The sequence below is a fragment of the Carassius gibelio genome, chromosome B3, assembly GCF_023724105.1.
Source record: "Carassius gibelio isolate Cgi1373 ecotype wild population from Czech Republic chromosome B3, carGib1.2-hapl.c, whole genome shotgun sequence".
In the NCBI taxonomy this organism is placed as follows: Eukaryota; Metazoa; Chordata; class Actinopteri; order Cypriniformes; family Cyprinidae; genus Carassius; species Carassius gibelio.
In genome coordinates, this window is record NC_068398.1 from 12543301 (window position 1) to 12557170 (window position 13870).

The 13870-nt window shown below is 36.4% G+C and overlaps 1 protein-coding gene across 1 annotated transcript in view; it reads right to left on the reverse strand.

Moving 5' to 3' along the window:
- Positions 1-13870, reverse strand: part of LOC127953249 (BAI1-associated protein 3) — a 46381-nt gene that overhangs the window by 11852 nt on the left and 20659 nt on the right. The window contains exons 3-19 of the mRNA XM_052552253.1: positions 12987-13074; positions 10116-10193; positions 9897-10004; positions 7606-7665; positions 6865-6931; positions 6136-6349; positions 6013-6057; positions 5847-5924; positions 5612-5717; positions 5404-5511; positions 4590-4682; positions 4401-4504; positions 4023-4140; positions 2204-2328; positions 1698-1788; positions 628-684; positions 248-345 (exon numbers count right to left, since the gene is read on the reverse strand). Coding sequence (XP_052408213.1) covers positions 248-345; positions 628-684; positions 1698-1788; positions 2204-2328; positions 4023-4140; positions 4401-4504; positions 4590-4682; positions 5404-5511; positions 5612-5717; positions 5847-5924; positions 6013-6057; positions 6136-6349; positions 6865-6931; positions 7606-7665; positions 9897-10004; positions 10116-10193; positions 12987-13074 — 1638 coding nt within the window. The remainder of the gene's footprint in view (positions 1-247; positions 346-627; positions 685-1697; positions 1789-2203; positions 2329-4022; positions 4141-4400; positions 4505-4589; positions 4683-5403; positions 5512-5611; positions 5718-5846; positions 5925-6012; positions 6058-6135; positions 6350-6864; positions 6932-7605; positions 7666-9896; positions 10005-10115; positions 10194-12986; positions 13075-13870) is intronic.

Here is a 13870-nt window from a genome sequence, read left to right on the forward strand (position 1 = left end):
CCATCTCATCGAAAATGAAGTGTGCTTTAAATAACATATTCATAGGCTGGTTTTCCTGAATGCTGTGTCTCTGCAGGGCAATCAAACATTGTTCTGATTGTTCTGCCCAACTAAGCAATCCTGACTCTGCAGGAGTTTGTAGTGGGACTGCTTGACCGGCCAATGGTAGGCAGGGAGCCTGTTTTGGAAACCTGTTTGAAAATAGTCATTATTTTGTCTAATTCTGAAATAACATGTCTAAAGATACCTGTGATAAAGCTTGTTGTAGACATTTTGTCCTCTCTGAACATCAACACATACTGCATCCACCACCATAACCAAACGCCTCAGCTGCTCCTCTAGAGTCTGTAGAGATGTGCAGACAACAGGTACATCAGCTAATGAAATGCTTGACCAATGCTTTCTTGTTCAGTTATGAGCAACAGAGAAACTACAGGTGCTTTAATTGCAGCAGTATAAATGTAGACAGTTTGTTTCAGTTTTATATTATAGGTAATATAGATCATAATATAAAGGGCCACTGAAACAAGGAATTCATGTAAGTTTCCAGGCTTTCTTTGTGCAGTAGTTAAATGGTAAGAACTACATTTGAAAACACTTTTAAATGGTTATTAAATGAATACTTACGCCTTCATCTGGTTTGATGTTTGATATCATTCCTTCATACCACTCAACTGTACCTTTCTAATGTCAGGAATAAACAAAGAAACAATAAATAAAAAATAGAATACAAATGTATCCATATTTAAGTAAATTATGAACTATTTAAAATCAATGTGTACAGTAGCCCCAAAAGCATTTGGACAATTTTGAACATGTAAACCCAACTAACTGTAGAAATATCGATGCATTCAATACAAAATATAAAATCAAGTAGCATCTGCTTGTGGTTTACTTAAAGCTTAAACTTAAAGCTTTTTTTCAGAGTCATCACCTTTAACCATCTGGTCTTTCAAGATGTATAAAGTCACTTCCTCTCCAGTTCACAAGATTTATAATATACCAACCACAGGTGTACTTCATGAAGTATATTCCATGTTTGGCAACCAGAATACTTTCTCCATTACTTCAGTCTTCAGTAACACATAATCCTTTATACATCATTCTAAAATGTTTAAAATGTATATTTTTTTTCAGGATTCTCTGATGAAATGGAAGTTAAAAAAATTACAGAATTTATTTGAAAAAAGAAAGCCATTTAAAATAGATTAATGTCACGTTTGGTCAATTTAATGTGTTCTGAATACATAAAATTCTTTCTACTGAACAAAGCAATATAAATCATCACAGAACATTCTAATGGTTTCCACTACAAATACCGTTACAAATATTGCAAACCATCAAATTTTAACCAACAAATCCATTTAAAAAATGTTTTTTTGTTGTGTATTTTGGGAAATATTCCATTAGGTTTTATTGGATTTAACATGCCACCAATAGAAGGCCAAATACCAATAGAAACTAACAGGGTCCATTATAGTTTCAATTAAAAACCAATAAAAGTCCCTATAACCAGTAAAACTATTACAATTTTTTTAATGGTGTCTATTGTTTTTTGTTTTGTTTTTTTCAGCAGGGCTTATTTAACCCAAACTTTTGAACAGTAGTGTACATTTTGAAAATTGTGGCTTCAGTGTCCAAATACATTTCAGAACCACTGTATGTCTCACTGTTGTATGTCTGAATCACCTTATTACCTTTATAACTGTTGCTATTTCCAAGTGCAGTTCGCTGCGGTTTGAACACACGGCTCTAAAGGCTGCCATTGACTGCATGTGACCAATGCTCCTAAGGCACACATACGTACAGCAGATCAATATCCAAAGAACAGTTTCAATGACACCATGTGTAAAATGCAGAAATTGTTTGTGTGTCGGTCTGTCTCTGAGCCTAGTATACTGTACTACATTGTAGTAGCGACACAAAAAATGCACACAGGATGTCAATGTTTGTGTGTCACACTACCCAATACAGATCTACCCATAGGAGTCTGAAAGGGCAGATCACCATGTATTCCCAAACACAGCTGCTGCAATTGATGGCAGAAATATCTGAACTGGAATGGTTTTATTTTGGTCCTTCAGCCTGGAAATTGACCATATGAAGGACAGCTCCTGTGAACTTATGTGTGAGTTCATGAGTCTGTGTAGCCTATATGTGTGTGTGTGTGTGTGTGTGTGTGTGTGTGTGTGTGTGTATTCACCTCAGCATAAGCTCACAGCGTATGATGGCAGCAGAATTGTTGCAGGGGAATACTTGACGCATACTCTTCATTTGAGACAGGCAGTAATCACAGTAAAGTCTGAAGCTCTCTGCCAAGAGACCCTCCTGCACTCACAAACACATAATTACAGACTGGACCCAGATGAAAAGAATTAGTCCCAAACTAGAGCCTTAGGGGGGAGTTCACTGAGAATGAATTACTCCCGCTGATAGCACCATTTATTTGCACACGCTGACTGCGTTGTTTTCCTAGCTAAAACCTGGTAACCTGGCTAGGCTGGTCAAGCTGGTTTTAGCTGGTTGTTCCAGCTGGTCTCCAGTAAAAGAAACATAAATGTCTTTAAAGGTGAAAAGGTTTTTAAATGTAAAAAAAAAAAAAAAATACATCCTCTTAATCTACAGTACACTCTTAAAAAATAAGGTTATTTTTAATATGAAGTAACAGTATTACCATTAGTATCGCTAGTATAACTTAAGAGTCCGAAGAACCCTTTTCTGCTAAAACAGTTCTTTGAGTTAGAGTTTATGGTTCTTTTTTTGCCTCCTTTTTGATTTTTAAATCTGTAACTGTCAAAGTCACCTCATTACTGATTTTCTGGAGCTCAGCTATTCAACTACACAGACTGACTGTCAACACACTCTTGACAGGTACATTTTCTTTTTAAAAATGACTGTACATTTTAACTTTCAAATTGTAACTGGTTTCCTACCAGTCATGTCTTGTTCTCTCTGTAGTTTAAAAGAACATGTAACGGTCACCAGCTCTGCTCAGTTCAGAATACTTCTCTCCAATTCTCCATTAAAAAAGTGACGGAGATATTGAATTTATGATTCATATTGCTAGAATTTTCATTACTTGTTTAATAGGTCCTATATAGCACTTTTAATTCATGGATATTTATGGAACCTTATAAAAAGGATCCATTTTAGCACAAAAGGGTTCTGCTATTGTCCCAATAAAATAATCCAATTTTGGTTCTGTTTAGAACCATTTCACTTAAGATTGTACTTTTTTAGTGTAGCATTCATGGTTTTATCTCACCAAAACTGTAAACACTTGCCAATTTAGATCTTTTTCCACTTCAACCGATGGGTAGTTTGGGGCATTGCTTCTGTATAGCAAGCTGAGCTTGTAGGTGTCTAGCCATGGCTCAGATTCTTTTACAGAAGTGCAAGATAAAATCTGAAAACTTGCCAAAATACACAAATACAGACAATAGGTAACTAATTGGGCAAATAACTTAATTTTAAAAGATAAACAAATTTGATGGATTGTTTGGGTTTCAAAGACACCAACCTTGTGGCGTTTCTTCTTGACAGGTAAGCTAAAATCAAGTTTCTGCTACAGTCTTTAATGTCAAGCCCAGATAAAACAGCAAGATATTGTAAGGATTTGATAATATTATAGTATTAGTGTGTACTTCACATTTAAGCAAAAACGATAAGTACGATAATATGTAAAGGATATTTATATACAATTCGTTTTTACCATTTATAAACATAAGCCTGAATACATTTGATTAGATTTATGCTTAAAACAAAAATATTGCATCCAAATACTCTCAAGCAACAAATCTCATTATCATGCAAATTTGCTTCCTAACTAAAAACGTCACATTCTACAAGCATATGCGTTTTACTGGAAAACAAGAACAAAAATGCTGATTAAGAAATTGATTTGCTGCAGTGCAATGAATTCACCCCTAATGTGTAAAACAACCAAAAGCACTGAGCCCCAGGGTGATCTCCGGTTTCTGTGCCCAGACATTCAGGGTCAGCGCGCTATTGTAAAAACCCACCAGCTCCCCGTGCACAGCGGTATCCTCCCACTCTGCCTCCACGGTTTTCAGCAGCCTTAGGAGCAGAGCGTAGCTCATCCTCTGAGAGCGGTGATGGCTGCTGTAACACTGCCAACGGCTGCAAACACATGCAAAAACATCTGTTTTACACACTAGTGTCAGTCTCACTGTTGGCAGGCATGTGTAGCTGAAGCATGCAGCGATTATCAGGATGGGTCTTGGTGTTAAAAGCATTTGCTGTTTTCATGCTGTTGTGCTCCTCCTGTCAATAAACATGCTGACTGCATGGCATGCCACAGATGAGCTACTGTATAATCTAATAAAGGTTTGTATAATAATACTGTATAATAATAAAGGTTTGATGTTTAATATACGTACATGATGGCCTGCTGCAGAGGGGAGAGGTCGGCCTGCACTGCATGATGGGACAGCACAGTCCATGCAGCCGCACACACTTGTCCATTCCAGTTATAAGGCTCTTTCTGCAATTAAAATGGTGTGATGATTAATGATGAGCTCCTAAGTTTGATGCAGATGAATGCTAGGCAAATAAAAAAAAAGTGCAACCTGAATTTGATGATGTTCATAGTCCAGAATCTGGCTCAGCATCTTCTTGTGAATGGTCACATTGGAGGCCATTTTACTCAAGGCTGTGTCTCTCTGTTGAGTAGAAGTAGTGATTAATAAATATTATGAAGATGAATAGGAATATTATAACCTTGAAGGCTATTTTTCTTTTTAAAAACCTGCATGCTGAAAGTACTCGACCTTTCAAAAGTTTGGAGAAACATTTTTGTAATGTTTCTAAAAAGAAGACTCTTATGCTCATGAACACGCATTTGTTTGTAAAAAACTGTAATGCTGTGAAATATTACTCTTTAAAATTTTCTATTTTAATGTATTTTAAAATGTAATTTATTCTTGTGATGTAAAGCTGAATACTGCTGTGGAAACTGTGATTCTGTTCAGAATGCTTTGAAAAAAATATAAATATAATTTAAATGCAGCATTATAAATGTGTTTCACAGTCACTTTTGATCAATTTAATGTATCCTTGCTGAATAAAAGTCCTAATTTCATTTTAAAAAATCTTACTGATCCCAAACATTTGAACAGCAGTGCACTCACTACTTTTGTCCATTTAATGAAGTAAATAGGAAACTGGGTTTTCGAGTTCCACAATTACTTACTAGCACACATCTCTATTGAATAAGTAGATGGAAAAGTATTCTCCAACATTCTAATTTTGTGTTCCACAGAATTATGTAGGTCATGCAGGTTTTGTTATAAATGAGGGTAAATACATAACAACAGAATTTCCATTTTAAAGGGTTACTATCCCTTTAATAAATGCTGCTAGATCTCAGGTGAGCAGTGGTACCTGAGTGGTAAATAGACGAAGAATCAGGTGACATTCTCCTTGAACTTTAGAGGCGCTGGATCTGGGCTCCAGCTTAAACCATTTATCATAACCAACGACTGGGATCTCCTAGTGAGGGACAGAAAGTGATCCAAAAGTAAATTCAATGACAAACACAATGAGTTGCCTTACTGTTATAGAAACTAAAGTGTGCGGAATTACAACTCACATTCAGCGGGACGTTGATGCAACCCAGGAAGTCATCAGCATTCTCTTCGCTTCCTGATGCAGTGGCCCCGTTAGACCTCACGGATTTGGCAATTTGCTTGAAATATCTAATATTATGATGCAACCGTTTGAGTCATACATCCAGCATGCAATTGAACCAGTATTTGCAGAGAATGTGTCAGACGTATCTCAGGCTCATTAGCTTTAAGACAACAGACGGTTGTTGTGTGACCTACCTGCCCATTCCTCTGAATCCACTAATTTCATTCAGTTTCTTACAGGCTTCCGCAACAGAAACATCGTCATCGTGATCCCTTGGGTGGAAAATAACAAACAATTTTTCAGTGAGAAAAACAGAGATGACTGTTCTCGCTCTGAGAGACATATGTTGATGCATCTTACCATATGTCCAGATGGAGCAGGTCATTGTGAACATCATCAATGTCACTGTGGAAAACAAACACATTTAAAAATGCACAGATCATCTAATAATATCTATTCAATCTTAAACAGTAGGATACTCACAAAACAAAGTGTTCATTCCACACTGGGTTAAGAGTCTCTGGTTTGACTTCGGTCACCTGGATATCTCGGCCCGCCAGCACTTCCTTAACACTCGAGCGCTTCTCTAACTTTTCCCGTCTCTTGCGAAAACTGAACTTCCTCTCTTTCTTCTCCTCAGTGTCTTTGGGCGACTGTCCCAAGAGGATTCCCAGCATGCAGTAGGGGTCACTATAGCCTACACAGCAGCCACAGACAAAAGATGTTCACAAATTAAACTCAATAAAGGTCAGGATAAATGCTTTCAAAGCATATAAACAAATGGTCTGTTTTAATGGAGTAATTTTTGTGTTGTCTTTTTTTAGTACTATGTACTTTTAAGATACTAATATGCACTATTTAAGGGTAAATTAGATACATAGATATACCTTTTAGCCTTTTCTACCTTATGGTACCAACCTATAGTGACAGCTTTGTACCTTTTTTGAGAGTGTGATGCGAATTTGGCTCATCAAAAGGAGAATAAAACTTTGCAGACAAAATAAAGTTTAAAGTCATACAATCTCTGTGATGCTTTAGTCAAAATAAATAACATTTCCTTTGAAGATTTTCTAAGGGATATAGGTATTATGTCTAGATGTGAATGTTTTGTCTTGCTGTTGTAAAAAAGTAGGTGTCATAGGCTACATCAAAAAGACATTAAAATTAGAAGCAAAACACACAAATAATTCACAAAAGACAAAAACATCTTACCATTTGCATCTTTCGCCATGAGATTCTTGCCTTTCATTACAGAGACCCTGAGAGAAAAGCTGGCTTTCTACAAAAGAATGTTTCAGACATGGATTTGAACGCATCATGGCAGTAATAAAAACTAAGCATGTTTTATTTGCTGTTCGACATGGTGGCGGCACCTCGAGTGAGTGCACAGTAAAATAAATGAAAGCATGCCGTGCTGTAGTGCCAAGGCCTGTCGAGAGGAAAGAAATCAATAGAGGTTTTCTTTTTCAGATGTTAGAGGTGAGTATATTATGTATGAAACAGGCAGTGGGAGACTGCTGTTCAAATGAAGGCTCGGAATTATGAAGGCATAATTCATCATTATGATGCACATTCAAATAGCACAACATTTATCTGTTCTTTTCAAAGACCTTTAAGAGGTTAAAAGAGGTAACTGGAGCTTCTTTCATTCTGACATTTCAAAGTTTCTTTGGTCTTGCAAAAGATAAAACTTGTTAATGTCATTGATTCTGCATATGTTTTGTAAGAGAGGCTCTTTACAGATATCAGTATTTTCCACTTGTTGAAGAATTATTTTACCTTTACTCATACGCAAGAAGAAAAGAGTGAAATCTGTCTGTAAAGAAATTAGAAGTTGGCTCTAAATATCGAGCAGACAGCAGATACCATTATTACTGTGACTGTCAGAACAAAAGCTTGATAAAAAGAGAGTCATGTTTGTAATGTTGGACAAAATCTATGTGAGACACTGACCTTGGATTCTCTGACTCTCTGAAGGATGATGTCATGCTCCTCTTGACCCATATCAAAGACCTGATTGAGAGAATGATCATAGAAAAGATTGGTTTCTAAAAAAAAAAATAGCATTTTGAATATGAAGTCTTTATGACTGGGCATAATGGTTATATTAATGCAATGACATAAGTGTTTACAAGTCACAAGTCTTTAAAAACCAAATTCTTCAGCATACACTACCTTTATGTATGTATGTATTTATTTATATAAATTAAATGTATATATTTTATTCTACAAAGATGCAATTAATTGATCTAAAGTGACTGTAAAGACTTTTAAAATGTTACAAGAGCATTTCTATTTCAAATAAATGCTATTTTTATTAAGTTTCCATTCGTCAAAAAAAAAAAAAAAAAAAATCCTGACATAAGCATTTCACGATTTCTTCTTTCCCCAGGGCCATATTCCTGGTTGTATATGCACTGTCAGTGAGAACTCTGAAGTGATGCAAAACTGACTGCATCATAGTCACTTCAGAGTGGCATTGTCAACAATTGGATTTCACCATCAATCCATCTATTGCTGTTAAATGTTTGTGGAATTAATGTTAACATGGCAGGTGCAATGGTTTCATATGACATGCCAAAGTCCAATCAGTGTATACTTACATCACTGGTAGTTCCTATTGTGCCTGGTTAGACCCTACATTTAAATAGGATCTAATGCAGCCCCCCCCCAAAAGGAGTTCCTGTAACTAAAATTTCCTATTCTTGTGGTGCAAAAATGGCAAAAAATATATCTACATATAGTTATAGGAACTCTGAAAATATTTGGTGCAAAATGTTGGTGCCTCTTATGTTGTTCGTGGATCTCTAATCTCTAATTTTAAATCCAAGTGAAGTGTCAAATAATTGCTGATAAGCACAAGTTCCAAGCTCTGACTTTTAGTTTACAGGGCTTGACAATAAGCACTGTGTTTTAAGACTCTCGGGCAACAGCATGCATCATGAAAGTTTAGAATTTTAAAGCATTTAAGCGCAAAAAACTCAATTCATAATCAGTGCACTGCTTTCTGTCTGTACAGTGCAAACAATGCACAAACCCCAACTGGAGTCCTTTTTTGGAACTTCTTGAACTTTAACTGGCAAATATCCCTGGTCAATTTGAACAATAAAACAACTTTAAAGCATTCAAGCACAAGAAGATGTGAAAAAACAACTCCATTCAGTGTGTTCTGCATGCAAGGCATGCACACATAGATTCATGTCACAGGCCGCTTATTATTATTTATTCTCTCCACATCTTCATAAAACAGGATGTCAAATACCCATCTTGCCGGGTATACTCGAAAACAAGTCAGTTATGCCTTAAAGGAACACTCCACTTTTTCTGAAAATAGGCTAATTTTCAAGTCCCCTGGAGTAATACAGCTGAGTTTTACCATTTTCAAATCCATTCAGTCAATCTCCAGGTCTGGCGTTAGCACTTTCATTACATTATAGTTTATAGTTCTTAGTTCCTAGAAAATGTGGTACAAAAATGTACAAATTTGTACAAATTTGAACCACTGGACCGACCAGGGTAGTGGAAAAAATCCTTTAGTGTTGAGCCTGAGTGAGAACTGTTTAACTGCTTCTACATGTCCACCTTGTTCTCTTTTTAACTCTTTAAACATTTATTCAAAGGTTATGAGCACTGACATACATTATTCTTGAGAAAAGGGTTTTTGCATTTTACAGTAGTGATGGTAATCAAATCTCAGGTTATGTCAGCCGTTAAGGCAAAACTGTTTTTTTTTTTTTGGAAGAAAAAACATAGATCAAACACTTCAAACGTAAGACCTTCTGCACTTCAGTGTTAGAGGTCTCAGAATGGAATCAGGCTCCTCTGGAGTGATGGGTTTCATGGGTGTAATATAAGCACCGAACATCAATCCCCATTGGGCAAGGGCTTTGATGTTTAATCATGTCTGAGACAAGAGCATCTGCTCCAACTAATAAAACCAAGTCAAAGCAAACAAACCCCCCACCACCACCCAAGCACAACCCTGTGTTCCCTTTAAGGACTAGCATTTTTTTTTTCAAGAATACAAGCACTTTGAAAACAAAAGATACAACAAAAATTGCATTTATTTGTGTATTTCATTTCTATTTAGAAATCAATCAGAGCATGATATTTATTTAGGTCTTGGTGGATTTGAAGCACCAGAGGCACAACACACATTGTGATATATTGTGTTGTTATGGAGGGATGCAGGAGCGATTGAATCATGCATGATGTAATTTATTGAGAAAACAACAAAGTTGCACCTTCTGCAGGTAGCTGAAAATGTCCCCTTCGTTGGTAACATATTCTGGCGATGGTACCCCAACGCGATTGACCACAGTGTAGATCGCCTCCTCATACAACAAATCCAGCTATAACAGTATGATTTATGTCAAAAAGAAGAAAAAACACAAAGTACCAAAAGAAGGAATCATGATATCTGTATAACCGTTGCTTTTTGAAAGGATGACCAAGAGACTCACCTCATTTCTGGTGGATCGCTCCGGAACCAAAGCCTGGTCTTTGCACTCCGGGGGTGGAGGAGCACAGCTGCTCTCCTCCTGTAAATGCATGAGGATGGAGAACCAATAAAAAAACAAAAAACAAAGATGACAGGTGGGGTGATCAATGAAGAGTGGGGAGATCATTAATTGTGCGTAACAATGAGCTCAAAGCAGCTCTCTAGCCGTGTAGATTCAAAGGCATCACTGGCTGAGAGCAATGAGCTGACAAGAGGAGAGTTCATGAGCCCCTCAGAATTATCCTCCGTGAGAAATTGATCATTTGATCCAAAATATGAGCTTGTTTGTATTTGAGCTACACTAATAGGTTAAGGGCATCTTGACAATGGCACAGTGATAAACTTCCACTTTCGTCGATGAACGTCATTTACTTTTTCACTGGCCAATCTACAACACAATCAGTTCTGCAAGAGGAGTGATTTGAGACGAATGTTCTAATCAATGTCTTCACAATCAGCTATTTCAGGGAGAATCTGAAAATAAATAAATAAAAATAAATAACACAAACAAATAAAACTTTTTATTAGGTTTTTACTACCAATGATAGAACCATTGTATTAATTACTATGGTCCATGAATAAAGCACTTATTCAGTACCAAATGGTTATTAATTAATAGCCTCACTATACTATGTGTGTCTGCTATTCAAAAAAAAAACATTCCATTTGAATTCGATTCCTTCACCTTATATATTTGTATTTAATTTATATATAGTTCTGTACATTTAACACATTTATGGACAAGTGTGAAAGAACATTTCCCAGAATGCCATGCCTGTTGAATTTCTGAGTGCCATCCATTTTTTCAGCAGCCTTGTTTCTGGAAGTATTTTTCCCAAATTGATTTTTTTTTTTAATTCATGAACCAAACCATCCAGCTACAAGGTGAAAAACAACATCACAAACTTTGATTTAAAGCAAAAATGGAAAACTGGACACAAAGTACAAGATTATGTACTTAATGCCCCGTAAAGCATTGTGAATGATATAAAAAAAAAAAAAAAAAAAAAATGTTGAAATAATGTTGACTAATGCTTCAACAAAAGCATATACAAACTAAATTAAACTTTGTAGCCTTTAAAAAACTCTATTTTTAATGATTGATAAGTCATTGTTAAAAATCAATTCCACATATGGAGAAAATGGATGAGATTTTTACTTCCAGGAGCATGACTGTTACACTCTACTGTGATTCGGTAAATTACACTTCCTCTAATTTCAATTCAACTTCCTGTGAGTGTGGCCAATTCAATAAAAAGTTCAGCAACAGACACTTGATCACAAAATCCCAGGATAACAGCTAGCAATTCACTAGCAATAACTCTAGTACTGACTGCTGTCAAGAGTTCATGAATCCACAGTAAGGAAAACTGAGCCAGAGATATGCGCGTGGGAAGTTATTAAGGAGGGATTCTCTTGTACCCAAAAAGAACAGTGCAACCCATTTCATCTTTGTCAAAGAACACCAGAATGGTCCAGAAACATCCACTAGAGTGAAGAGATCAAATACTTCAGACCCTCACAGCAGACGTGCCATATGGTGGTGGGAGTATCACTATTTACAGCCTAAGATCCAGATAGCTCGCATGTCTTTGTGGGTATAATGAATCCTAATTGTACTCTTCATCTCCACGGCAGTACTGCCGACTAACACTTGTGAATTTCTCTGTCCGCTTTGTATCCAATCTCACTAGGCATTGCATTTAATTCTGCACTACATTTACTCTCTTTGCATTTATTATTTTTGTCTGTCAATTAGGTTAGCTGACATTTATTACCATTATTACATGACATTTCCTAGTATCATTGCCACTGTCGCTGTAAGGTTGTGGAGGACATATTATTGTTTTTCCTTACAGTTGGACTATAATGAGAAGAGTGGAACTAAACCTGACTTGGCTTATACATAAAAAATATACTAGTGGATGTCAGGATATACGCCCTCAAGGTGAAGCCGAACTGTGTGTAGGTCGTGCATCGCAATGCTAATGATCCTAAACACAAATAAATCAATAACGGAAAGGCACAACCAGAGAAATTTGGTGTTTTCCAATGGTCAAGTCAAAGTCCTGACCTTTAGCCGAATGAAATGTTGTGGCACGACCTGCTCAAGCAAGACAGCACAAAAATCTGTAGGACGTAAAGAGAAATTCATGCAAGGGTTTGCTTAAGAACATGCATCCTTTCTTCAGTCCTTCATAATAAATATATATATATACTAATGTGTGTGTGTGTGTGTGTGTGTCAATATTCTTCTTTCCGAGTACAAATTATACTTTAACTACTTTGTTATTCATTAATTCATGCATCAAGGGATAAAGGAGAACATTTCTATATCAAGGTTTGCACAGTGTTCCCCTCAAAGATGATGAATGTTGGATAACTGTGTTCAATAACGATGCGGAAAAGCGTAATTTCACACATTAATTGCATGATTAGATCTTAAGGATGCCATTTCTGTAGGATTCTTCAATAGTGAGTATACAATACTATCCATTATAAATGTTAATGCTGTTTTTAATCACCCAGCACCGCTTGGAGGCAAATTCTACTCAGCCAGCATTGATCGCTGTCCCTTTCAACATTTACTGCTAGAACAGTAGGAGAGGAACGCTCTTCAATAAACATCTAATTCAAGCACATTAACTCTGACGCTGTCTTTATATGAGGGGGAAAAGGGAGGGCGAGTTTCTGTGATGGCTGAATCCCGCAGCAATGCTCAGGAGAAAGAGCTGCTTTAATATGACCTGATTCTTCAGCACACGGGGGAATGTGGTGACAGGGATACACCTTGGTAAGAGCAGGGATGCAATCTTTTGAAGAATGATGTTACCTCAGTTTGGCCGGCAGACAGCAGACTATCCTGTTTCTGGAGGATTTTATTCATGCGGTCAAAGAACTCCCCGTTTCCCCTGGCAACCCTGGAAATAGAGACGGATCAGTTCAGTTGCGGAACATTTCACCCTTGTTTACATTTAATTACACAATGTGGCTTCAAAAAGAGTTTCCCTTCCCTTCCTTTTTATTTTTATTTTTTTTTACCCTGGCACTGCTTCACTGTAATCACTATCACATATATGCTGAATGGACCTCTGGAGTGCTTCTCATTCACACTAATAAGATAAGATGAGCAGCATTGAGAGATCTTTGACAGGCATCCAGCAAACGCTTGTTTTGGGCTGACATGTAATTACTGGAACATAGATAAATGGAGAAGTGGTAATAAACTGTCAAATTGTCAAATTTAGGCTGAAACTGAGAGCGTTGCTGACAAGAGGACAAATTAGTATGAAGCTTTTACTTTCAGACAATGTTTAGTTTTAAGAGAAGTAAAAATGTTTTTGTCGTTACAGTAAAGTTAAACTTCTCTATTCTATGTGAACACTGATATGAACCATAATAGACAGTTGCTACACGGGATGTGCTGGACACCTTCTTCTGAATACCACAAATAATGACTTATAACAGAAACAAATAAAGAATCAAGAGAAAATAATCACTGTAATAATTAACCAACTTGCAACATAACAAGTAATATGTTTAATGAATATATTTAAAATGACAACCCTAGTAAAAAAAAAAAAGTAATATATTTAAAATATTTTTGGAATACTAAGTATAGTTCAAATCTATCAACATATTTACTGACATATCACTCGAGACTTACGAGTAACTGTTTCTGCGTGCTACTTGTGAATAATGCACATTATTAAGCCT